Source organism: Amphiprion ocellaris, chromosome 4 (assembly GCF_022539595.1).
Source record: "Amphiprion ocellaris isolate individual 3 ecotype Okinawa chromosome 4, ASM2253959v1, whole genome shotgun sequence".
Lineage (NCBI taxonomy): Eukaryota > Metazoa > Chordata > Actinopteri > Pomacentridae > Amphiprion > Amphiprion ocellaris.
The window spans coordinates 27585480-27613179 of NC_072769.1; the positions used below are offsets into that span (position 1 = coordinate 27585480).

The window sequence follows — 27700 nt, forward strand, 5'->3', positions numbered from 1 at the left end:
CATTTGTATGTTGTGTATGGATACTGAACCGCGTCACCTAAATATGTAGCAGGCGGTGGGACTCAATAGGACTTCGGAAACACCCCCACAATTTAATCAATTGTTCCTTGTATCATTTCGGATGGAAAAGTCCACAGCGGTGGATTTGTGGTAGGATTGCAATCGTGATTGTCAGCAGGCAGCTGACGTAGTGTTCACTTGTCATAGTTACAGTGACGCTGTGCCACTATCTCACAATAATAGAGAAATCTTTAACAAATCCATGGATCCAGACAATAAGCAGCATCACTGCCAAAATATAACCAGTCGGTCCTTGTTTCATTTCTGACCTTCCCTGAAAAATTCATCCAAATCTGTTAGTTTTTGAGTAATGTTGTGTACAGACAAAACCAACATCGATCATCACATAACTCCGCATCTTTGACGGAGTAAAAATAATCCAAAACACTAATTGCTACACAATGCATATCTAAAAATATTACTTTGAACAAATGGGTTTGCGTGAAGTCAATGTGGATAATGTACACGATCATTAAACGGCAAACATTTTTATTGATCTAATTTCTCTTTTTCTTTGGTCATAGATGATCAGGATTAAGCCACAATGACATCACTTTCTGAGGTTTCTGTAGCCTTTAATCCTTCTGTTTGCAGACATGCAGCCAGTGGAGAGTACTGTATGTTAAGCAGCCTTATCCTTCCCTGATGTATGTAAATCTTTGTTGTTTGGAACGAATTATATCCCATAAACAGATGACGGCATCCTCAAGAGCCACAGTTAAAACACAGCTGTGTTTCAGCTTAAACTCAGAGGCTTTCATGTCATCTAGCTGCCACTAAAATCACTATATTTGAAATGTGAGGCCATAAGTCGTAGAGGGGAGATTCCGTTCTGCTCGGCTGATTTTAACGTCTCTACGTTTTGCCGTAGGTGAAAATATTTGAGTTAAGAGATCACGCACTCTTTTATATCTACTGTATGTTTTGTGGCTCTAAAATATTTCAGGCAAACCACGATGATGGGCTCTCTATTCCGAGGTCTAGTCTGTCATTAAGTTGAAAATGTGTTTTTTTTCTTTTTAAACAGATTTTATTGACATTCATGCCCTCACTCAAGAACCACCTGATGTGCTGGCAGAATGTAAAGTATGGTTTCTTTTTTTGAAAAGTAAAATATGGTAGTTAAGGAGTCCAACTGTGTATTTCATATTCAACATTTGCGTCATTGTTTTTGAGTTCTGTAGAAATTCAGCAAACAAGAAGCAGTTAGCTGTGGGTGAGCTAAAACCATTTAGCTTCATTAGTCTGCATGGTTACTCCCTGATGGAAGTGTCTGCTGCTGTTGATCCACAATATTGACTCTGGGCTGCACAGATTTTTCACCTCATTAACCTCATTGGACATGATGCACTGGAAGTTCACACACTTGTAAAGACATAAAATTATTCATTTATTTAGGAATGTCCCCAGATGCACTATCATGAGTTACACTATCTGAACGAGATTTAAAATGCTGCAAAATAGGACTTCAACTCAAATCAGCAGGAGAGTTGAGAGAAGGAACTTTAGATTTCTATCATCCTCGGAAGTGAAACTTGCATTCAGACTGAGTTGGCAATGAGTTAGGAAAAAACTGACCTACCTAGTAATCAGTGAGTTGTCGCACTGTCTAACACTTTCGTGGTTAAAGCCCTCGTGAAAATTTCTGACGTTTTATTTCGTTAAAGAGTCTCTGTGATCCTTTAACATGGAGACTCCTCATCAGTCACAGATTTCAAAAAAACACTCTCCTCCACAGATTAACAAATGTCAAATGAGCACATTAATCATCTAATATATCCACCTATTCATCTATTGGCTATACTGTGTTATCATTGGGGATGCTGGAGCAATGAATACCTCTGTACTCTAAATAATTAAAATGAATATTAAGTTTTTGTGTTTTTGATGACTTCAGTTAGGCTGTACTTTTATTGTGGTTTTGCATTGGACTGTAGTATATTGCAATCTAATAAACAGCTTAAAAGGGACCACAAAGTTCAATCTGAATCTCCAAACAGTCTTTTAAATTTTAAGTGTAAGGCAATAAACATTTTGCTCAACATCTGATGTTTACTGCACTGTGTGGGGGGTTTGGTGACAGAAACTTTATTGGATAGACATGAAACGTCCCATAGTACAAAAAAAGAAAAAAGGTTTCAGGTTTTTTGAATTTTCATGTTTTATGTACTGTACTGATTGTTGACTTTCACTTTAAAATTTATTTTTTAGCATTTTTTTTTTTGGCCTAAAAGGAATCCAATACAAACGATACTTGCTATGTTTATGTTTTTACTTGGATAATTTCCCCAAACAGTAAATAATAAATCAACAAAGGCTGTAATAAATACATTATGTTGTGAAAAAAATGTTAAAAAAAAAAAAAAAAATGACATACTCGGTCAAACTTAATACTGAGGACAAATACAACTCTTACATTATTTTTAGATATACAACAAAAGTAGAAAAATTTGACCTAAAAATATAAAAATAAGTAGAAAAATATATCTTAAAAATATATGCAGAAGTAGAAAAAAATGACCTAAAAATATAAACATAAATATAAAAATATATTCCAAAAATATAAATACATACACAAAAATATGTCTTAAAAGTATAAACTTCAGTAGGAAAATATGTCCTAAAAATATAAAAATAGATAGAAAAATATGACATAAAAATATAAACACAAGTTGAAAAATATGACCTAAAAATATAAACATAAGAAGAAAAATGTCCTAAAAATATGAACATAAGTAGAAAAATTTGAACTAAAAATATAAACATAAATGGAAAAATATTACCTAAAAACAAATAAAAGTAGAAAAATATGATCTAAAATATTTCCTAAAAATAAACATAAATAGAAAAATATTACCTAAAAAATGTCCTAAAAATCTAAACCTAAATAGAAAAATATGCCTTAAAATATAAACAGAAATTAAAAAAAAAATCTGTCCTACAAATATAAACACAAGTAGAAAAACATATTCTAAAAATATCAACATAAGTAAAAATGTGCTTTTCCTAAGAAAATAAAATGTAATATACAGTGTAATAACTAATGTGTTTCTGGCGCATTAGGTTCGAATTATGATTGATTAAATATAAAATACTGACATTATGATTGCAATTTTAATTATACTGATACTTCTCTCTTAACATGTATGTGTTTACTTCTCTATAATTAAAAAAATAGCAGCAGAATGGTCTGTAAAGTTAAATTATACTGCTTATTTCTGTGGAAGTCTGGACGCCTGGAGATCCCCGGACCTTAGCTTGGGAAGTGGCTTCATAGGCTGGTTCATATTTTTACTGTGTGAATTCCCACAACTGAAAATAGCTGTACAATAACAGTGTGTGTGTGCGTGGAACATGTGGAAACATGGGTGGCTGTAGTCCCGAGCCCAAATCTCTCGCGAGACTTTGCTGATTGTGTGGCGATCCCTATCCTCCCGGTCTCATCACCGGGCAGACGGACGGACGGACAGAGAGGGAGCCACACGGAGCAGGACTCACCGACCATGGAGCTCCTGTACGGGGTACGAAAACTCACAAGCTTCGGGTCACGTTTTCTATTTTTTTTATCTTCTCTCTCTCTCTCTCTCTCTCTCTCTCTCTCTCTCACACACACACACACACACACACACACACACACACACACACACAAACACACACACACACACACACACACACACACGTTGATGGTTAAACCGGGCTGGAGCGTCGCCGTGATGCTGCCGGTGTGAAGGGCATGAAGGGAACCGAGCCGGGGCGGTCCGCACCTCCGGGGAGGCAGGAAGGTGGCAAATAAAGAGTCCGTACCGCGGAGAGGAGCCCGAAGTTGTCCGTTAAACGAGAGAGAGAAAGAGGGCCGGTGAAAGGACGCTTTGTAACCGGTATAAATTACCGACCGAGCAGGGCGGGGAAGAGGTGATGGTGAGTCCCGGAGAGGAAGAAGAAGAAGAAGAAATATTCAGAAATGTCAATAATAATCTTAAAACCGGCTGACATGTCGGTACAAAACACCGTTTAAAGTTCGATGTGTCTTCCCTTCTGCGCATGCGTGCACGCACGTGCATGTCCGTGTATGTGGAGCGCGTTTGTTAATTTCTGCAAACATATTTTCGCCATTTTTCCCCTATTGTTTTTTTTTTAACTTCAACCTCAGGTTTTTCTAGCGGTTTAGTAGAAGCGTCACTTTTTCCATTTTTCCCCCTTTTTTCCTTTTTTTTTTCCTCCTCCACACTATGGCAGATGTTTCCACGGGCTGGACAATAAGGGGCGTCCTTCCACCCCCACTGCCCCCCGTTTGTTCACATCTCGGTGGCAGCTGAGCGCCCCGGGTGGAGCCGGAGGTTCCCACGGCCCCTAGAGGACTTCACATCGGCCTGCATCACACACTAGCAGCGGCTTAATATGGGAATTAACCTCTTAAATGGGTAAAATAATAACAAAACACTTAAAAATCTCCAGTAAAAGTGAAAGGATGGAAATCAAAATAAAAATCCTAAAACTACACTTATTTACCGTGTAAAAGTAGTTAATACTGTCATACACCGAGTTTTTCACTAATATGCACAAAAAAATAATAATATTGCAGTTTTGTTGTCATTATACGATGCTTAATGAAATTGACTTCTCTGTTTATACACAGATAATAGGCTGACATAAATATATATAAAAACAAGGAAAATGTATAAAAATTATGGACACAAGCTATGTGTATATGCACACATACATGCACGCATATTTATATGTAGATATATTTAAATTAAAACATAACAAGGGTCAACATGTGCAAAGTTCTAAAATGAATTAGTGACATTAATTGTCCTGAAAATATAAGTAGAAAAATTTGACCTAAAAATGTAAACAGAACTACAGAAATATGTTCTAAAAATATAAACATAAATAGAAAAAAATTACATAAAAATATAAACATGAGTAGGAAAATATTCCCAAAAATGTATACATTAGTAGAAATATATGATCTAGTAATCATGATGACACTAATTACAGAGGTATTTATTGTTTTTATGAGTGATATTTGCTGCTTTTAAGACTGTACACGCTGTGCTGCCGTGTAACAGTGTACAAAAGAGCATGCAACTGGCGTGTAAATCGGTCAAAAAAACAGCAATTAGGTGTCTAAAATGCTGTTATTTACAGAAATGTGCAAAAAAATTGTTAATACTTACAAGAAAGTGCAAATTGGTGATTTTTAGAATAAAATAGAGTATTATAACAGAGCAGAATATAATAAAATAGAGTATTATAACAGTGCAGAAAGTAATAAAATTGAGTATTATAAAAATACAGAATACAATAAAATAAGGTATTATGAGGTACTAAGGTGCAAATTTGTGAAACTAGAACTATGACTCCCTGAAGGTAGTCGAATTCCTCGTCATCTAAGTAGTGACGTGCATGAATAGGATGAATGAGATTCCCACTGTCCCTACATACTATCTAGCGAAACCACAATTATATAGAAGAAGAACTAATAGTAAAGTGTATATAGGTGCATGGGTCCTGGTGGGCCCAAGATTATTGGTTTCTTGCATGGTTCTTATGTTGTACATTAAAATACATCGACTATTTTTTTCTAAGTGTAGCTCAAAATATAATAATATGTCAGTAAATGATAACGTTTCCCCACAGGGGGGGTCATATGAGGTCGAGCTTCTGCAGACTCAACCGCATGATTTATTTTGAAAGAATAAATCTGGTACTTCATTATTCCTGCTTTTTGCACTCTTATGCACATTAATCCTTTTTTTTTAAGTCTGAATAGCAGTCTGGACTTCCTTGGCTTCACTCTGGCCGAAAAAGGAGAACAGGGGTCTCAGTCACATTTCCTGTTTGTTTCAGTTGCATCTGCTGAGCAGGAAGCGCCTCCTTCCGCAATAGACGGCCACCATGGAGCTGAGATAGCCGCTTCCTGTTCTCTCCACCAATCACACCCCTTGATGCGGTGCAACCATGGGAACATGGCGCGGTCTACGAGTGGCTTTCATCCTCGGGTCTTTATTTATGATCCTGCTCATCATCGTCTACTGGGATGATGTCGGAGGCTTCAAACTCTACCCCCTGCAGGACCCCAAACACGAGTCACTTCCCTCCGCTTGCTGCTCTCAGCTGACCGTGACCACGAGCAGAACCCAAACCAGGTCCACCTTCAACGTCTCCACCACCGCTTCAAATGCTACACTGATCCCAAAAACAGCAGGTCAGGAGGAGGATGAGAAGGAAAAACAGGAGCAGAGAAAGGAGGATGGGGAGAAGGAGAGGAATAAGGAACAGGAGAGGAGGAAACAGAGGATCATGGATGTTTGCTCAGGAAGAGGCGCTGCAGAATTCCCCGGAAGGACTCGGCCTTTTGAGCAGATCCCCAACAGGGAGCTGGATCACCTCATAGTGGACGATACTCACCAGATCATCTACTGCTACGTTCCCAAGGTACAGCTGCCTTCTGTGTTTGTGTGGGCGGAGAGTCACTTCACTGTGTGGGGATGGAAGCGTTGGGAAAATAGTAAGATGTTAAAATCACTGTTTCATTGGTTTTCTAGTGCGTTACATCAGTTTGCACATGTTCATATTTAGGGCCTGAGCACTGACTTCCTATTGGAATGCAAGGAATTATTTTTTGTCCAAAAGAATGACATTTTTAAAGGCCCAAAAATTTTTAAAGGCTCAAAAACTCATGGAAATTTGCACACACATCATATCTGGCGAAATGTGATATTTTATGGGATTTGCGTGTGAAAGAGTGGCTCCATAGCGCCCCCTGCAACATATGTAACGTCTACTACGGGCAGGACGTTTCACCTTCATAGTGTTAGTTTATATTTCAGCTGCACAAGATCCAATCTTTCCCAAATTTCATATGCATGACAAGAGTCCAGGTCTGAAGAGATCGACATTCTAAAATTGAGTCATAGTCATAGCACCACCTATTGCTAACAACAAGTTATAGTCATTACATTTGCACGTACTGCTGCTAGAAACTTTGTGATATAATGCTTGACAGTGGTCAGCTCAGTCTTAACTCCTTCAAATTTCTGTTACACCCTGGTATTCATCACACCTTGACATGCGTGGGTGTACGAGGACCTGTTCAACACTGCTTGCAGCTTTATTCCCTCTCGTCTCTGAATGTTTTTCCTTCTCAGGTAGCGTGCACCAACTGGAAGAGAGTGATGGTGGTTTTGTCTCAGTCACTGATCTCACCTTCCTCAGGAAAACCTTACACCGACCCAGAGGCTGTACCTCCCGACCTTGTGCACAACTCTTCCCTCCACCTCACCTTCGCTAAGTAAGACACACAAATATTTAAACATACTCAGAGAGATATTCAACATATATTTAAAAAAAATATTCATTAAATTCATGCTTTATGTGTCAGCATAGACCAGGAGTAAATCCAAAGTTCTCTCACATTGGGAGAGTATTATTTGTTGGCTGAGGCGATTCTGTAGCACTGTAATGCTTCATTTGTGATCTTGTGATATATTTTACCTTCATCGCCAAAAAAAAGTAGCTCCTGTGATTTGGTTATATTGCGATTAGAATAATATTTAAAATAACCGTCCAACTTTCCACCTGCAATTTGTTTTGTATTGACATTATGCCAGCTATTGTTTCAAATGGAGTACAGGTTAAAAGTTACAGTACTTTTAGTTAAGAAACTAAACTTTTCCATGACAAGTTAAATTGAAAGTTTACCTGGTTCATTTTGAGATATTTTTTTTTAAATCGTGTGTGGCAGATGACACAATGTGAAACTGCTTGAACCTAAATACTTAAATATTGTGCAGAATGGCAGTAATGGTATACATTTATGAAGTGGAATAAAATGGGAATACTCAAAGTGCAAATACCTGAAAACTGCACCCTCTGCAGGTAGTTAACGTCAACTTTATTGTCAGTTCTGCCATATATACAGGACATAGAGGGTGCAAACATTTTCCCTTAATCCCATTTAAGACATCTGCCTCGTTTTCGGATGCTTTTCTTTTCTTTTTTTTTGGACTGTAATCCTTCCACTGAACATCAACTTTCTTTTATCTGGAACACCAGCAACTTTTCTTGGATGCTGTCTGGGTTTTTCCACTACAAGCTGTTCTGTTCCTCTTGTTGCTTCCCTCTTCAACTCTGGCAAACCAAATCATTTCTGATAAATTTATAATGCATTTATGCTGCTGTGCTAGTATGGGACACCAGATTTGAATCTCCGGTTTGCTGCAATGTACAAACAGGTTAACCTGGCACTGATTGGCTTAATCAGCATTGTGTGACCTGATTTAGTTTGAATGTAAATGATGTCCATTTATATGTAAAACACTACAGAGACAGTTTTATAATATTCTCAGCACTGCTTTGTGTGATTTATGAATATAACTGCAGAATGACCTTGGTGTCCTCAATGCTACCATTTTTTTTCGTAATTTGAAACCAAGTTTCTCATTTGCAGCAGTTGCACTTGTAATTATCTTTACACTTTAGTGGTCACATCCTTAATCCTCCCTCCAGGGGAAAGTCAATGAATGAAGGAAGCTCAAGATACTGGCACTTGGAAAACACATTACCTTCTTTTTTAATTACTGAGCAGCAGACTGAGGAAAAAAAAAAGATGCTGCATCTGTTAACCTTCATCAGCTCAAATATCAAAGTACGGTCAATGTCAGGCCTTCATTTAATGCAGAGCTTTCTCTTAATAGAACCATCTGCTCAGTTCCTTGGTATAAAAAACAGTTGTACAGACAGAACAATAACCATAAACAACCAAATTTCTGCATAAACACAATGAGCCCCTGCCAAAATGTTTTAACAACTCTGTAAAAGTCTCACTCGAGTCAACGTCCAAGAGGCTAAAAATGTTTCTAAACAGGATGCTGGAAACTGGGCAAACCACATACCTCACTCCTGTAATAAACACAGGAGGAAATCTAACAGAAGTTTGCAATTCTGAAATGCAAGAGAGTCTGTGTTAAGGTATCTTCTGCTTCTTTCCTACAAATCTGATTGTAAAAAATGCTACAGTGATTATTTCTTCACTTTCTTTTTGAGGGTTTTTGGAAATCACTGCATGATTCTCTTTCTGAGCACTGCTTTTTTTCTGTCTCCACTGCTTGTTGCATTAGTAAGTGAAAGGTTTCATAATGTGTCTTAGACACTGAGTTATACTGAAGGTGTTTGTGAGCTAAAGGAGCTTTTTAGTGAGTTGAAGAGGGAGTGGAAACCATAGGCGGGGCTTGGTGTTGCAGCACAGACGGACCTTTCTCTACCCTCGGGAGCTGAATATGTGTTTTTCTATCTTCATCACTGTACATCTTTTTTTGCTATAGGAGAAATTTGAGTTTAGTTTTCAGTCATTTGATACCATGAACAGGTTCATTCAGCAATATATGAGACTGAACAGTTGCAGACTTTGGGTTTTGAAAAGATAAGATAAGATAAGATAAACTTTATTGATCCGTCACCAGTGAAATTCAAATGTTAGAGCAGCTGGATACAGATAAAAACCTGAAAGAAGCAGGGCAAGAATTCCAAAAGTACAATATACAATATACCAAGCATGATGAATCTACATATGAATATGTACAGATATAATGTGATGAATTAACATATGAACAGGTTCAGCATGGAGGATAATGTACCCACAATTCTGTTAATGCAGTAAACACCAAAAAAACATTATTGGCAGAAAAGACCAGAGTTAAACGTGATATTACTGCGCATTGAGCTCTGTAAGAGATCAGTGTTATATCTTGTTGATTGATCTGGAGGAGCTGTAAAGAGAGAAGACAGTTTTACATTCTGTTGTTGGGAGCAAACTTTGATTGTTTACGAAGACATGAAATATAAAGAGATGATGTGACACCAGAAGAGCTTTCAGGAGAAGAAAAGCAGGATTAGATGATGCTGTTGCAAACTGGAAGTGATGTAGCAGAAAAAACATCAATTAATTGACGTTGTTGACTCAGAATAGCTACACGGATAAGCAAACAGCACAAATAATGTAGATTATTTGACCTGAAAGGCTGTGAAGAGAAAAAAAAACAGCGTTAAAATAGTATTACAATCACATTTTGAGTAAGAGGATGGTAACAGAAGAGCTTTCATGGTGCTCTGCTTGTTGGTTTTTTTCTATTTACCAGGTTTTGGCGCCATTATGGTTCTCTTTCCCGCCACCTGATGGCACTCAAGCTTCAGCACTACACCAAGTTCCTGTTTGTTCGAGACCCTTTTGTGCGTCTCATCTCTGCCTTCAGGAACAAGTTTGGAAGGTGTGTATCTGACATATAGAGGAATGTGCTTCTCTTATGATTAAACAGCACACTTCCTGTATGATTTATAGGTGTTGGTGTGTCTTTCTCAGGCCAAACGAGGACTTCTACAAGCAGTTTGGGTCGGTTATGCTACGTCGTTATGGCAATGTGTCTGGAAGTTTGCCAGAGACGGCGGCCGAGGCGTTCGCAACGGGAATCAAACCAACATTTCATCAATTCATCACATATCTGCTGGATCCCGAGACGGAGAGGGAAAGCATCTTCAACGAGCATTGGCGACAGGTATTGGTTTCACATGCGCTCATGTTTATATACACAGGCGATGTTTGATATTTTTTAATCGGTTTTTGAATGTCAAGTTTGTAATTTCTCTCCCTCGCTATTTCTGTGTCTCTTATTAACAAACTCCATGTGGTTTTAACTCACTGTCCGCTCATTTTTCACAGCAACATAAAGTCCTGCAAATGTTTTATGACATATGACAGTTATGAAGTCATAAATCATAACAAAAAAATGAAGCTTTAATGTCATTGATGATTTATTTGAGAAAAAAAAATTAAAAATCAACATGTACAGTATTTTTTCAAGTGCCCACATGTGTTACTAATATTGGTGTCTACAAACTATAGATACTTTACTACTTAGATTTTTAATTAGCATCTATATTTGTTGTATTTTACCGTAAAAGTGCCGAGGAATGCAATATTGTTTAGTTTCAGAATCTAGTTATTTATTAAAGATTTACGGTTTGGTGAATTTTTAAGTGATTTTGATTAATTGTTGCAATTTTGATTTTGGATTTGCTATTGGAAGTCGAAAAATTTGATGAGTCTTTCTGTGTTTACAATTTCTGGCTGCGATAAATGATGTAATTCAGGCAATTTTTAAAAAATTATTCAAACTTGCTGACAGGTTTTAGTGTTCAGACTGTTTGAAGTCATCAGATACTGCCACTGGTAATTCCACATTACATATTATTCTAATAACGTACGCGGATGTTGACACTATGCAGTAAAAATGTGTCATATTTTCATGTAAACCTGGAAAATTTTAAAGTTTGAGGATTAGGATACAAGAAGCTGCAACGTATGTAAAATGAAGAAGAAAAATCTGATTCTGTTTCTAGGCCAGCAATCAAGCTGAAAACAGATTAGTGTTGTCCTGTGTACAAAAGGTCAGAATTCCTTGAGCTGGATCCATCCACAGAAGTAGATTTAACAGTGCTTTGTTCAACTAAATCAACTTGCAGTCGCTGTTTATCTCTCATGAATATGTCTGTGCATATCATAAGCAGCACAAAATAAGACATCAGAAGTTTCAGAAATCAGATTCTGAGCAAAAGAGGGGCAGTTCTAGTTTCAAATCAAGTTTTTAGAGCAGCTTTTTCCATGTCTGTTGTGGCGTATTGTGGAAGAATGGCACACATCAGTATCACAAAAATCGTACATTCTTCATATTGACTTTACTTTTTATTGTTTTATTCTTTAACATTATTTTGTACTTAAATTCATCATGGTTATGACACTTATATCCATCCATTATCTATACACAGCTTAATCCTCATTGGGGTAGCGGGTGGGCTGGAGCCTATCCAAAGGCAGGCCTTTGCCCTAAGTCACACCCTGGACAGGTCACCAGTCTCTCAAGGGCTACATATAGAGACAAACAATTACACTCGCATTCACACCTACGGGAAATTTAGAGTTACCAATTCACCTCAGCATGTTTTTGGACTGTGGGAGGAAGCTGGAGAACCCGGAGAAAACCCACACATGCACAGGACAAGTGGCAATAGCTGACTATAAACCACAGTATTACAGTTTTTCTTGCTAAAATGTTTGTTGAAACCTTCCCTTCACTTCTCCAAACTGTAAACACAAACCCGATTTTTGTTCACAAAACATCAGACTCTTCTGGCAAAATCAAACATTCGCCTCCAAACTGTTTTATCTGTGCTAAATCAAAAGCACAAGTTCAGGTCATGTGTGCAGGTCATACACACAGCCAGCCAGCTTAAAAACACTACTGTGCATTCATTACTCAACATATCAAAAAAAAGAAGAAAGAAAGCAAAACACAATGTTCAGAACATGTGATTCTAGATCAGTGTTTCTCAAATAGTGGGGCGCGCCCCCCAGGGGGGACGCAGAGGCATGTCAAAGGGAGCGTGGGCGACTCGGAGGAAAAGGTCCGTCTGCACGGAACTAATTAGCTGAACTATTGTTTTAACGTTGGCCTGTTTTTCGCAGCGCACAACAATACTGAAATTGCGCTGGCCGTTCGGACTCAGAAGTAGAGACTCCAGAGAACGGAGAACGCGTTGTTAATGTGCAGTCGGAACCTATGGTCGGAACACCAGCGTACTTGATCACGTCACCACTTCGGCCCATTTACTCGGATTATTTTTTACCAGCGATGTCAAACATACATCCCGCGGTCCAAAACCGGCCCGCCAGATGGTCTATTTTGGCCCGCGGGACGACTTTACAAAGGACAAAAATTACAATGACATTAACTGTAAATTGTAAATTTGTAAAAATGTAAATTTAAAATAATTTCTAGACCTTTAGAAGTTGTTTTAACTTGAAGTAAAATACTAGATTGTTCAGTTCCAGATACCTGTGACTGAATGTTTTGTGTTTTTGTAGATAAACTGTGATCCGGCAGTTACAATGCATGTGTAAATGATGAACTGAGGCATAATAGGCTACTGTTGAAATTGAACTTGCTTTCCTTAAGAAATTTCAAGTTCATAATGTTTTGTACAAAGATCCTTCATTAAATGTGAACATTTTCAGAATGTACTTTTTGTAACTACACCCATTGTGTAACATATACACATTTCTTACAACCTTCCACCCTTTTCTCAAAACTGTAAACACAAAACTTCTGTTTTCAAATCACATTCGCAAAATCTTTGACTCTTCTTGCAAAATCAGTCACTTCAAACACTCAAAACCAAACACTGTTTTCAGATTCTACACAAAGTCAGTCAAAACTGAAGCAGTACTACATTCATTGTGCACCACATCAATAAATGCAAGACACAGTGTTCAAAGCGTAGAGGTCCAGAAAAAAAGTTGATTGTTCATACATAATTCAGTAAATGCATTATGAATTTTCCAAAAGATACTATTCAGAACTTGAAATGAAAATATATTAAGCAATAAACATTATCCTATATTCGGGTACAACCGTAACGACCGAATATTCGGATGTTCGGGTCCAGCCCTGGAATAAATAGAGAATCAATGAAATTAGTTCTAAGAAGAGTTGTAAATATATAAAATCTATCAAATCAATCAAAAACCTGACTTAAAGGGTAGGTCTTGAGTTTGCTTGTAAAAATACTAACGCTCTCTGTGGCCCTCAGGTGTTCTGCTGTTGTGTAATAAGAAAATGCTGCCTCACTGTATGTTGATGTTCTGTCTTTAGGTTTAGTTAAAAACCCACGACCAGAAGACCTGAGGGTTCTAGAGGGTTCATATGATAAATCTGACAAATATGAAGCCCTGAGACTATTGAGGGTTTTACAAACTAATAAAGGGATCATAAACTCAATTCTAAAATGGACTTTAAAATAAGTGTAATGTGATCTCTCCTTCTGGTCTTAGTTAGAACTTGTGCTGCCGAGTTTTGAAGTAGTTGGAGTGGAATTACCGTCTTTTTAGGGAGACCAGGCAGGAGATCATTACAGTAGTCAATAATATAAGCATGTATTTGTGTCTCTGCATGAGTCTTAGAGAGGACTGGATTGATTTCAAATTGTTTTATTTAACATACGACACCAGTTTGGCAGAGAAGAGTCAATAAAATCTGTAAATTGTGTTCAACTTCCAAAAGAGTGAGAAAAAAATAGATTCAATAGACAGATTTGATTGTTTTAGCAGTTTAGAAGTGTAACACCTATTGCATAAGTACTGCTGGGAGAACAGTGTGTCCTCACTCATGTGACTGTCTTGCAGTTCTACGAAAAGGAAAAGTGCAGTTGGAAATACATGCATGCAGTAAAAACAGTGAATTCCAGCTGAAATGACTGCTCTTGCTCTTCTTCTTCTCACCCTGTGCACTCTGAGCTGAGTTATTTTGGTCTTATCACTTCATTAGCAAGAAATTTGAACAGTTTTGAGTTGCTGTGTGCAAGCAAAGGCATCTGCTCTGTAATTGTGTTTACCGTCTGCCTCCTGTGGTTAATATGTGCATCCCAGAGCCAAATGTGCTTTAGTGAGTGTTGAGAATTTTGCAAATGAGATATGCAAATTGTGTGTAGCTAGGTGAAAATTAGTTTTTGTTTTGTCAAAACAATGATCCTTTTTTTAAAAAATGCACTCATTGTTTCAACAGTTTCGAAAATTTGTAAAATACACATACAGTAAAATATGAACAGCATTGTTGATTCAGAGCACACAAACAATAATGAGGTAAAGGCCTGTGTAGCAATAAGTACTGATCACTTGAAGGTCAGAAATCTTCTATTTTTGCATATTTGTCACACTTAAATGTTCCAGATCATCAGACAAATTTTAATATAAGGCAAAGATAACCCAAAAAACACAGAATGCAATTTTTGTATGATGATTTCATTGATCGAAATTGATTGTCCTATGTGAAAAAGTAATTGCCCTATTAGCTACCAGTCTACTAAATGACCAAATTCATTCAGCAGTTGGGTTCAGTTTCACCATCCACACTCACATATGATTACTGCCAGGCTTGTTGAATCTAAACATCACTAAATAGAACCTGTCTGTTATTTATGAAGTAGCTAAAGGGTCTGAAAATGCAGCACATGATGCCACGTTCTAAAGAGATTCAAGAACAGATGAGAAACAAAGTCGTTGACATTTATCAGTCTGGAGGGTTACAAAGCCATTGATGAGGCTCTGGGACTCCAGAGAACCACAGTGAGAGACATTATCCACAAATGGAGAAACATGGAACAGTGGTGAACCTTCCCAGGAGTGGACCAACGACCAACATTTCTGCAACAGCGTCAACATCCAGTCCAGGAGGTCACAGAAGAACCCAGACGAACATCTAAAGATCTGCAGACCTCACTGGCCTCAGTTAATAAGGAAGACTCTGGGAGAAAATGCATCCATGGGAGAGTTGCAAGGATCAAAGTACTACTGACCAAAAAGAACATTAAGGTTTGTCTGGTATTCACAAAATATATCTGGATGAGTTCTAACACTTTTGGGATAACATCCTGTGGACTGATGAGTCAAAGGTGAAACTTTCTGGAAGACATGGGTCAGTTACATCTGATGTAAAGCTAATACTGCATTCCACAAGAAGAACATGATACCAGCAGTGAAACATGGTGGTGGTAGTGTGATGGTTGGAGGACCTGGATGACTTGTCATCACTGATGGAGCCATGAATTCTGCTCTCTATCAGAAAATCCTCCTGGAGAAAATCCACCATCAGTTCATGACCTAAAGCTCAACAATAATGGTTTATGTAGCAAGACAATGACCCAAAGCACACAAGTCCACCTCTGATTGACTAAAAAAGAACTAAATGAAGGTTCTGGAGTGGCCAAGTCAAAGTCCAGACTTGAATCTAACTGAGATTCTGTGACAAGACCTTAAAAGGACAGTTGATGCTGGAAAACCATCTAATGTGACTGAATTAAAACTATTCTGCAGAGAAGAGTGGACCACAATTCCTCCATGATGTAAAAGACTGATCACAAGCTGGAACAAACATTTAACTGCAGTTGCTGCTGCCAAGGAACCAACCAGTTATTAGGTTTAGGTACTTTTTCATGGGTGAAACTAACCCTTTTCAATAAATCATCATTTAAAAACTGCATTTTGTGTTTTGTGGGTTATTGCTGTCTAGTATTAAATAAATATAAATATTAGTTTGAAGGTCTGGAACATTTAAGTGTGAGAAATTTGCAAAAATAGACGATTTCTATTTGGCGGCAAATATTTTTTCATAGCACTGTAGAGTAATATAAACAAAACAGAAGTAGAGCCGTTTTGCCAGTTTTCCATGTCGGATAATACCTGCACATATAAATACAGTTTTAACACCGTTGGTCTGTTTTTTCTGTGTTTCAGGTGTACCGTCTATGCCATCCATGTCAGGTGAAATATGACTTCATTGGGCGACTGGAAACCTTGGAAACAGATGCGGAGCATCTACTGAAGCTTCTGGAGGTGGACGATCTGCTACGTTTCCCTTCAGGGGCCCGAAACCGCACTGCAGCCAGCTGGGAAAGAGACTGGTTCGCACAGATTCCCATTACGACACGAAGAAAACTGTACAAGCTGTATGAACCAGACTTTGAGCTGTTTGGCTACCCCGAACCCGACAGCGTTGTACACCGGTAGACCACACCGAGTCAAAGGCCTAGACGCTGCACTGTGTGTAGAGTCCACACCTCACCTACCACTGCACAGCCAGCACATGCCTTTAAAGACCAGTCTGTGATGCTGTATGTCTCATTTGTTTTGTGCATACCTCAAATGACAGAAGTGCCTGCCAGTATTATTTTAATTTTGTCACCATTTCATATCAGGAGCGGACCTGCTTACAAATTATTTTATCTGTTTTCCCCACATAAAGGCACCTTGAAGAGTATTTTGTGAATAGTACTGTATTTTGGTAAATCATGGGGGCCAGCAGGAGATATTTCTGAAGGGAAATATGTTGCAGAAAAATAAAGCATTTTGTAAATGTTACAACTTTTTTTCACCCCTAATTTATGTTGTTTTGTAGATAAATTATAAAACACGTCATAAAAAACATTTCAGTGAAAAGTTGTCCTTTGAAAATTGTATTTAAAACCCACCAGATAGTTACAATATTAGAATCACATGCCTTGCATTGTGTCATAATAATAATAGTACAATCAAATAAAATCAAACTTTATTGTCATTTACCTGTACATACAACCATAGTTCAGGCAATATGAGTGGGTGTTTCACTTGGAATCCAATGGCAAAAAAAAGAACATAATTAAAAACACACACATTCCTGAAAGGTATTGCAACTAAAATGAGATTGAAATAGTCTCTGTTTAAAGTGTCTATACTAGCAGCCTGTGGTTAAGTGCAAGTTAAATCACTGTGAATTCTAATTTAACACTAAAACTAAGGTGCAGTCATGTGCAAATTCCAGATCAAATATCTAATAATAACTTTATTTGTACAGAACCTTTCAAGACACACAATTACAAAGTGCTTTACAACGAAAACACATAAAATAAAACAATAAGGTCCCATCAAGACAGTAAAATTGTATAAGTGAAAGCAGCAGCTACGGAAAGGCCAAACAATAAAAGTGAGTTTTAAGAAGACATAAAAGAGTACACTAAATTGACCTACTTTAGATCCTCAGGCTATAGAACTTGGAGACAACTGTGGAGGCTCGGCCACCTTTAGCAACCAAACAGGTCTTAGGAACCATCAGAAGGGCCCTGTCGGTGGATCTCAGGCTGCGTTCAGGCTGATGGGGAATTAGCAGTTCCTGGATGTAGGTGGGAGTCCTTTAAAAACAAGCAGGAAAATCTTAGAATTAGCTCTAAAACTCACAGGTAGCCAGTGAAGGTTAGTAAAGACTGGTTTAATGTGGTCACCTCACTTAGTACGTGTTCTGAATTGATTGCAGTCTATGGATGTTTCGCTTACTAATACCGGGGTAAAGTACATTACAGTAGCCGAGTCTGGTGGAGACAAAAGCATGAATGACTGTTTTAAAAAGTGGAGGAGAAAGGAATGGTTAGAGTTTTGTGCCACCTGTGCATCCAGCGATAGATCTGAATCAAAAATGATCCCTAGGTTGTGGGCCTCTAATCTAACATATTTTGACAGAGCACCCAGACGACAAGACAGATAATTAGTCATGCCGGCACTGGGGCCTGGGGATGTAATTATAATGCTCTCTGATTTAGAGTCATTCAGCTGCAGAAAATTATTTGACATCCAGTTTTTGACTGTGCTCAGGCAAGACAGAACATGCAAAATATTGGTACTGCCAGACTTAAGAGGTACAAACCCACAAAGTCTGCCAGAAACTTGGGTGTCATGATTGATGACCAAATAACCTTCATGGCTCATGTGGCCTCTGTTGCTCAGTTGTGTTAATTCGTCCTGTACAACATCAGGAAGATCAGACCCTTCCTGTCTGAACATGCAGCACATCTCCTGGTACAGGCTCTCGTAATATCAGTCATCAGCTACTGCAACCTCCTACTGGCTGGCCTCCCTGCATGCACCAAGTTACCAAACTCTGTTCTATCTGCTGAGTCCCTCTCAGTATTTAAGAAAAGACTAAAAACCCAGCTCTTCACTGAACACCTTTAAACGTCACAGGCTGCAAAAAAAAAATTAATAAATAAATAAATCCTATTACGTCAACACTGCTTGTATACACTACGGTCCAGGTTGTTTTCTCCTGAGTTGATCTTTGCTTGTGTTGTATCTCCTCTCAGATGTCCGTCACTTTGGATAAAAAAGTCTGCTAAATGAAAGCCTAGAGTTGTAAATACAGTTGGGAATTGTCAGCATAACGGTGAAAAAGCCGGACTCATCAGGGTGTGGCAATTGTTCTGGTGCATCCCATGCATGCTAGATCAGATGGGGATATGTTGAATTTGGAGGCCGAGCCCTCAAACTGGCCTCTTCGTTGTGTTCCTTGAGCTGTTATTGAGTAATTTTTGCAGTGTGGCCGGACCCCATTACCCTGCTGGAGGAGGCTCGTGTTTGTGGTCCACAATAATGTTTAGTTTGGTGTCAGAACGCAAAGTTTCCTAACTTTGCAACGATATAGTTAATGTTATTCACCCTACCTGATTGATGTACTGATCACTGAGAGCACACAAAAACATTTCTTAGCCTTTGATGTCAGCTTTGTGTAGTACAAAAGCTAAAAACAGTGTTTCTAAATTTAGTGATGATGCACAACAGTTTGAATAAGTCAGGTCATAATTATCGGACCAGTTTAATAAGAAAGTGATATATGATGGCAAGATACCATTTAGGTGTTTATAAATAATCAGAAAACAAACATGTCATGTCTTTTAGGGGTCATTCTATGAATAACTTTTGCATATTTATTGAAGGAATGCAAAATTTCATCTTGATTCTATGAATATTTTCAGAGCTACAGGCCCTCCATGTATGTAGGTCAAAATTTCCAGCTTTTTAATTTGCATTTTTATTATGATATTATATATACTAGATTTTTTTCTAGCACTTTTGAGCTGTCCTGGCTTCATATGTAAAGGAGATAGTCACATGCAGTTTTTAGGCATGATAAACACAACTGAGTTAAAAACCAAATCAATATTGCATCTACTCCAAATGTCCCAGTCTCAAGTCACAATCTTTGAACATCAAATTCATGGAATATATATCATAGTTTAAACAGCAGACTTGTGCCAGTTTAATGTCTGTGACGCTGATTAATAGAAACAAGCATTAGCAACCTGAAGGCGTGATCTATTTTCCAATAAGTAAACTTATAAGAGTGCATTTTGGATAACATTTCAAGGGTAATATCATCAAACTCTTATCCATCCATCCATTATCTTATACACCGCTTAATCCTCATTATGTTTGCAGGGGGGCTGGAGCCTACCCCAGCTGACTTATGGTGAAGTTATATATATATATATATATATATATATATATATATATATATATATATATATATATATATATATATATATATATATATATATATATATATATATATATATATGTATATCTCATTGTATTTTGTTCCTCGTGTTATTCATGCTGAGTGTGACTAAGCATACATTTCAAATACTTACAGTTTCTAAGTACATTTTAAAGTACTTTCCAACACTTATGCGTCTGTTTGGGCCTACTATATGTGTGTGTGGTGAGAGAACAACAGATTATATGGTCCTCCACTACTTTCCATTGCACAAAAAGGTCCTCTTGTTGCGTTCACTCTTGCCCTGTTGTCTTTTTCCACGTGTTCCAGCCGTTTCTACGGTCCCTCCCCCTTTGTTTCGAAATGCCGCTTCTCATTGGTCAAGGCTCCCGTCACTGGGCTCAGAGGGCGGGGGGACACAAGCAGGCCCTGCCCACCGCGTTGCTTGACTGTTTCCCTGCTGACGTCACCGGTTCCGTCCCAACACGGAAATGCGGAGCGGCGACGGGAGAAGCGACACCGCGGTTGTCATGGATGTAAAGCGTGGCTCCGAACTCTGACTTCCCTCTGTGTTTGTCTGCGTCCCGCTCCGGCTTCAGCCGCCATAAAACTCCCGCTGCTAGCTACCCCACAGATGGACGGAGGCGCCGGGCGGGGAGAGTTCGACCTCTGCGGCTAGTTCGGCAGCTTCGTCCGGAGTTATGAGTGTTGTGGGGGTGACCGGGGTTGTGGGCCGCCTGCTGTTGGCTCTGCTGCTGCTCTCCTGGGAGGGAAGACTGGTACAGGTGAACTTTGTGTGTCCGTTTGTGTTGTTGTGGTTGTTGCGGACGCGCCGTGAGTTCTGGTTCTGCTATTTATGCGCCCCTGGCATCCACGGCTATTTCAGGCTCCGGTAGAGCTGCCATCATATAAAGTGTTTAGTTCCGTGCCCGAAGAAAGTCAATACTCTCTCTGTGTGCGTGTGTGTGCGTGCGTGTGTGTGTGTTTGTGTGTGTGTATGGCAATGGCCGTGCGCGTTCACGAGGGTCTCCGTGCTTGTCTTGATTCACTGTTTGCCCCCGACTTACCCTGTTCTGTTACAAGTTGCCACCCTCAGTGGGTAAATATGGGTGGACACACACACACACTAATCTCAACTTAAACTCAACTCAACTTTATTTTCCTCATTTTAATATATTAATATATTTTAATAGAACACATGAGTGATGGTTGCTGGAAATGTTCCTCTGTACTCCTATGTAGATATTCCATTAAAAATCAGCCTTTTCCAGCTATAATAGTCATTTACAACATTAACAATGTCTGGACTGGATTTGTGATTAATGTTATCTTCATCGAAAAAATGCGGTTTTCTTTCAAAATTAAGGACATTTCTCAGTAGTCTATCTATCTATATCTATCTATATCTATCTGTCTATCTATCTATCTATCTATCTATCTATCTATCTTACTTTGAACAATGTCTGATGAAAAATATTGGACTTTTTCCACCATTTACATTCATTATAAGATTATTTCATCTCAATTTAAATCTAATTTATCTTAAACTCAACTTCACCCTAACCTTAACTTTATTTTCCTCATTTTAATATAACCTGTTATTTTTATATATATATATATATATATATATATATATATATATATATATATATATATATATATATATATATATATATATATGCCATGATTGTGTTTTCTGTTATTTTGAAAGTGTAAATAATGGAAATAAAATCTAACTTTTTTTGACATATTATAAGAATGTCTCATCTGTAATTTGATGCCTTTTGGAGATGTTTCCATCTTTCCTTGGCTTTTTTATGCACATTAATACAAATTTTTACCTGGGGTGCCCAAATTTTCGATCCCCACTGTGTGTGTGTGTGTGTGTGTGTGTGTGTGTGTGTGTGTATATATGTATATATATATATATATATATATATATATATATATATATATATATATATATATATATATATATATATATGTTGCAGCTGCTCCGAGGCACAGAGAGCAAAACGGGGTGAATTGCATCAAAGTCTTTATTTGGCCAACAATGATCAAAATTAGCCTCTCCTTCTGGCCCGTGCCTCCGCTGCAGAGAATCTGCTGCGTCTCCGGTCTAGCTCCACTACAAACTCTGTGAGGCGTTCAGGGGCACTCAGTAAATTACAACACCACAATATTAACATTCACAATAATAACAATGGCACCAAAGACAATACAAAAAAATGTTGTGGGGTGTCTGTGAACCATTTATAATTAATTAACTCTTACTTAAACTGTACATTTGTCTAATTGGAAACTACTAAACCTCAAAATTGTCAAATTCTCTCACACTCTCCCCCACTTAAGAGATGTCGTCCCGACACTTAAATGTACCTGCTCAAGTTTCTATTATAATGAACCAAATAGTATGGAATGGACAGTATTTTAGGTCACTACCCGTTATGAGTAACTCAGACTACCGTGCACTGCAGCTGTGTATACCCCCTGACGCTTGCTCAGATGTTATTACAAGTCCAATACATGTGTAAACATAACCAAACCATTTGACCATTACTTTACATAAGGGTATTGCATCTTTTTCCCATTTCATTCACCAAGAAAAACAATTACCCAAGTACCACAGTCTTAAACCATAAATCGGCCATCAATCCATGAGTACATTTTTTTTTTTTTTTTTTTTTTAACTCATATACCTGGAGGATAAAGTGTGAAGAGTTTCAACAGTCTTATAACATGAATACTTCAGTCTTAACATGTCAACAGTCTTTTTGTTTACCAAGGTCGCCAGTAACCATGAACACTTAAACCTTTAGTTGCAACGGCTCGCTCAGTAAAACTTGGTTGACCCAAAGTATTATAAGTCAGAGTTTGTGGTTTCTTTCTGTCTCGCTTTGGATAAGTACTCATCTGCTGTGTTTCTTCCAAAGATTCAGAATCTGAACCACTGTCCACATCTCTCGCATCCTCAGTCTCCTCAGCGTCCTCTTCTGGCAGTTGAGCTGGGATGGGGTCCTCCTGATCATCATCAGCGATTTGAAAAGTCTCATTTTGTAGAAGCTCATCCCTGTCCAGCAGTGGAATGAACTCTGTCGCAGTGGGGTCCAGTGCAGGTGTCTCGTGAGGCTCAGGAACAGTCCATGTAAAAACAGCATCTGATAAATCTTCATCTGACTCCTCCTCACTTTCCACCTGCTGCGCTTGTCTCATCCGGGTTTTGTCATTTTTGTTTAAAAGTCTTTTCTTTGTTTTTGTTTTATCTCCAGTCTTGTTTGTGTCTGCTGAGACTGGGAGAAAATCACAAGGCAATAACATGTTCCTGTGCATAACTCTTGTCCTGCCTTGGCCGTTTTCTGGCACCAACTCGAACACGGGACTGTCCTCACCCTTCTGGTTTTTGATGACATAAATGTTGTCTTCCCAGTAGGAGCGGATTTTGCCAGGACCTCCCTTCTCAGTCACATTTCTCACCAGGACACGACTGCCGATTTTCAATGGTGGCCCATACACTTTCTTGTCGTACTGTGTTTTACCTCGCTGTGACGATTTGCCTGCATTTCGGGTGGCGATGTTGTAGGCTTCTGTCATCCTTTGCCTCCATTTGTCAACATAGTCCTGATAAGGGCCTGGGCTGTCCTGCTGTTCAATACCAAACAGAAGATCCACAGGAAGCCGTGGTAGCCTACCAAACAGCAAGAAGAATGGAGAGTAGCCCGTAGACTCATTAACAGTACAGTTATATGCATGTATGACTTTGGGAAGGTGGCTTTTCCAGTCTGTTTTCTGTTCTTCTGTTAGTGTCCTTAGCATAGAGAGAAGAGTCCTGTTAAACCGTTCTGTTTGCCCGTTTCCTTGCGGGTGATAAGGAGTTGTGTGTGACCCTTTAATACCTGACAGGTCTTTCAAATGATGCAACAGTTTGTTTTCAAACTCTCTCCCCAAGTCGTGATGCAGTTTCTCCGGGAAGCCAAACCTAAGGCAGAAGTCATTAAACAGTCTTTCTGCTACAGTCTTCGCTGCTTTGTTAGTTGTAGCATATGCTTGAGCAAAGCGAGTATAGTGGTCCATGACTACAAGAATATACTCGCAACCGCCTTTGCATTGTTCAAGATGCAGAAAGTCAATCGACACAATCTGAAATGGATGAGTAGTTTCAATGCTCTGCATGGGGGCACGTGCTTGTCTGTTTGGTTTTCTTTTTTTCAAACACTCACAAACATTCATGACAAAGTGCTCAATGTCCCTTTGCATTTTCGGCCAATAGAAACGGTCTCGAGTTAAGTTTATTGTCCTTTCTGAGCCCAAATGACCCATCTGCTTGTGTAGTTCATTTAAGACAAGGGGGTGGTACACAGCAGGAAGAACCAGTTGCTCTTTGTGTTGCGTTTTTCTGAACAAAGTCCCATCCTCCCTGATACACAGTTTACTCCACTCCCTGGCAAGTGCCTTGAACTCTGAGCTCTCGTTTTGAATCTCATGTGCAGCAGGTTTTCTGTTTTGTTTCACATAACTGTACATTTTACCTATTACAGGGTCTTGTTGCTGAGCTGCACAGATCTCCTCTCTGGGTAAAGGCTGAATAGTGTCCAAAAGTCTCTCTGCTCCTGCCTGTTGCTGAAGAGCATCAAATGAAACCACACTAAACATTGGCGTCTGCTCCGTTTGCTGCACCAGGATGCTCTGCTGTGTAGCTGTTACAGCATCCTGACTGACTGAATGTGTACAGTGTCTCATATAGTCCTCAAAGTCCATGGGCATCCTGGATAACCCATCTGCGTCTGCATTTGTTTTCCCTGGCCTGTACTTTATAGAAAAGTTAAAATCTGCTAACTCTGCCACCCAACGTTGACCTGATGCATTTAGCTTTGCAGTAGTTAAGACATAAGTGAGTGGATTATTATCTGTATAAACCACAAAAGATGGTGCATGAAACAAATAATCCCTGAACCGCTCACAAATAGACCACTTAAGTGCTAAGAACTCCAATTTTCCTGCATGCATATGGTAGTTTTTCTCAGGTGGTGTTAAGGTTCTAGACCCATAAGCTATCACTCTTAGCTTACCATTGCTACGCTGATAAAGTACAGCTCCTAATCCTGCCTGAGAAGCGTCAGTATGTAACACAAAAGGTTGGTTCAGATCTGGATAACCTAGGACAGGCGGATTAGACAGTTTATCAACCAGGTACGACAAAACTTGTTGATGAGTCTCAGTCCATTTGACAGGGGCAGACGAGGGTAGCTGTCCTCGGTTCTGCTTGTTTTTCCCTTTTTTAGTCTTTTTCAATGTCTTTGCATCCTGTGAGTCTTGAACAGATGGACCAGCAAGAAGTTCATACAAGGGCTTGGCTATACGTGAAAAATCTTGTATGTAAGACCTGTAGTATGATAGGAAGCCCAGTATTTGCCTCACTTCACCCACTGTGCTAGGCTGTTTCTCTTTCAGTGCCAGTACAGGAGCGACCTCTGCTGGATCCATACTGTGACCCTCTTTTGATACAATCCTGCCTAAAAATCTCACATTAGGCTTGAACAGTTCACACTTTTTAGCAGTCAATTTTACACCATGTTTTTGATACCTTTGCAACACGGCCCTGACATGTTCAATATGGTCCTGAAATGACTTACTGTGGACCAAATTGTCATCAAGGTAAGGTAAGCAAATGTCATCACGTAAACCCCACAGACACTCCTCCATGCTTCTTTGAAACTCAGCTGGGGCGGAACTTAGTCCGAATGGGATCCTGACCCACTGGTATAAACCCCAGGGTGTAATGAATGCTGTGAGAGGCTGGCTTTCTTCGTCTAAAAACCCCTGATGATAAGCCTTCCCCTGGTCCAGTACTGTAAACCAAGAGCTACCAGTAAGGCTATCAAGCATGTCTTGTATCCTAGGAATAGGATGTCTATCAGGCACAGATTTACGGTTTAGTTCACGATAGTCCACACAAAGTCTGAGTTCACCTGACTTCTTCCTAACACACACTATAGGAGAAGAATAAGGCGATTTTGATTTTGTAACCCACCCTCTGTTGATTAAGTCCTGCAAATATGCTTTGACTTCCTGGTGTAAAGGTTTGGGTACACTGATGTAAGTCTTTTGAACTGGTGTCTGGTCTTGAAGAGTAATGTGCATTTGGAGGGAGGGAATACAGCCTACATCACTATCATCTTTAGAAAAAGCTTTACACTCCTCCTTTAACATTTCTCTTACTGCTCTTTGTTGTTCTCTAGTTAAATGATCTAAGGCAACAGGGGGATCCCATGCCTCGTTAGAGTCACTTTTTGGAGGTGATGAGACTTTAACGTCTGCATCCGTTGTTACTTTCTCAGTTTGTTCAGTTTTAACTGGTTGGAGGGCGGCTGGATATATTGCTTTAACCCCCTCAATATGTCCCAAAATAACACGTGGACCTAAAGTGATACTATGGCCCGTGGTATTTGTGACTGACACAGGAACTGTGGTAGAGTTGCCCCTTTTTGCTTTAAACAGTACCTCTTGGATATGAAGTCCTTCGGGTAACCCTTGGGTTTCACTTGGGCAAAACAGCATTGCAGTGTCCTCCTCTGCAGAAACACGGGTGCGGCAGCGAAGAGTGGCAACTTCACCTGGACCCAGAGCAACTTTACCTCGTCCTGTTTTAACATGAGTCTCAAGGTCTACCGTTTGGTTGGTGTGCATCAACTGGATAAAAGTCTTAGCAGAAACAGCATCAATGTCAAAAGCATTACTCACAATGCTAGCAGCACAGTCACCGTTTTCAGTACCCCCTTGTTTCATTTGCTCATTAAGGATTTCCTCTATCACGTTAAATCCTATGATAGGGTCTTGAGCCACATTTGGGTCACTAGAGACTAGGACAGGCACTGGGAGGCTGGAGAAAGAAGCATCTGCACCTACGAGACTAAACTCTACTGGGACCCACCCCATAAAAGGTATCTCTGTGTGATTGGCAGCTAACCCATTTAAAGGTTCTGGTCCTAAGAGTTCTTCTATACCCCTAAGAGTTGTGTGCGGTAAGTGCTCAGCTCTCCATTTGTCATTTATTACAGTAGCCTGTGCACCTGTATCCCACAGTGCTGTAACTGGTACTTTATCAAAAGTGCACCTAACCATTTTGCGTCTACCAATAAGTTTGATAAGTTTTTTCCCTTGCTTGTTTACCATCATGTCAACATTTCCTATGTGTGAGGACCACTTTTGTTCTTTTGTCTCACCCAAATATTGTTCAACCACCCTCACTGCTTTACATGTGTGTTTGTGTTCCTGCCAGTGATGTGTCTGACATGTTTTGGAACAGTAGCTGGCGGATGAGCATCCTGCACATGTGTAGAGCGGGGCGTCGCGTTGCTCCTCCTGTCGACAGTTGCAGCAGTGGCGGGACTCCTGATGAGGCGGTTGGGTCACTGCTGGTCCCGTGGCAGTGGCCCTCCGTCGTTTCCCTGCAGCAGACGTGAAGCACGGCATCCTCTGGAGATGTGACCCGACTGGCCACACTTGAAGCAGTGGGTGCAGCTGTCTCCCTCACCGTTGTTCTGGCAGGTCCTGCAGCCTCTCCTCCTCCGGGCGCGGGCGTCCTCTGGAAGCTTCTTTGGTGGCTGGGACTTGCTTGCATTCAGAGAAGCGAGAACCATCTGCTTCACTTCGGCCACCTCAGCTTTAAGTTCTGATACAAGGGCATGTACTTCTGGGGGAGCCCGAGCAGTCTTTGTGTTCTCTTTGGCTGG

At 39.4% G+C, this 27700-nt stretch overlaps 2 protein-coding genes across 2 annotated transcripts in view; both read left to right on the forward strand.

The window, feature by feature from the left end:
* Positions 1-3466: 3466 nt before the first annotated feature.
* On the forward strand, positions 3467-17032 carry LOC111579493 (carbohydrate sulfotransferase 12-like). The gene is made up of 6 exons (XM_023286789.3): positions 3467-3581; positions 5914-6501; positions 7215-7357; positions 10203-10331; positions 10424-10616; positions 16406-17032. The coding sequence occupies exons 2-6, from the start codon at positions 6025-6027 to the stop codon at positions 16676-16678; spliced, it is 1215 nt and encodes a 404-aa protein (XP_023142557.2). The 5' UTR covers positions 3467-3581; positions 5914-6024; the 3' UTR covers positions 16679-17032.
* Positions 17033-20431: 3399 nt separating this feature from the next.
* ern2 (endoplasmic reticulum to nucleus signaling 2) overlaps positions 20432-27700 on the forward strand; it is a 33229-nt gene continuing 25960 nt past the window's right edge. The window contains exon 1 of the mRNA XM_023286790.3: positions 20432-20755. Coding sequence (XP_023142558.2) covers positions 20672-20755 — 84 coding nt within the window. The 5' untranslated portion in view covers positions 20432-20671. The remainder of the gene's footprint in view (positions 20756-27700) is intronic.

Coding starts and splice junctions, on each gene's coding strand:
- LOC111579493 (XM_023286789.3), top strand. CDS start 6,025: ATGGGAACATGGCGCGGTCTACGAGTGGCTTTCATCCTCGGGTCTTTA. Junction 10,332..10,423: donor TTCAGGAACAAGTTTGGAAG/GTGTGTATCTGA, acceptor TGTCTTTCTCAG/GCCAAACGAGGACTTCTACA. Junction 10,617..16,405: donor TCAACGAGCATTGGCGACAG/GTATTGGTTTCA, acceptor TCTGTGTTTCAG/GTGTACCGTCTATGCCATCC.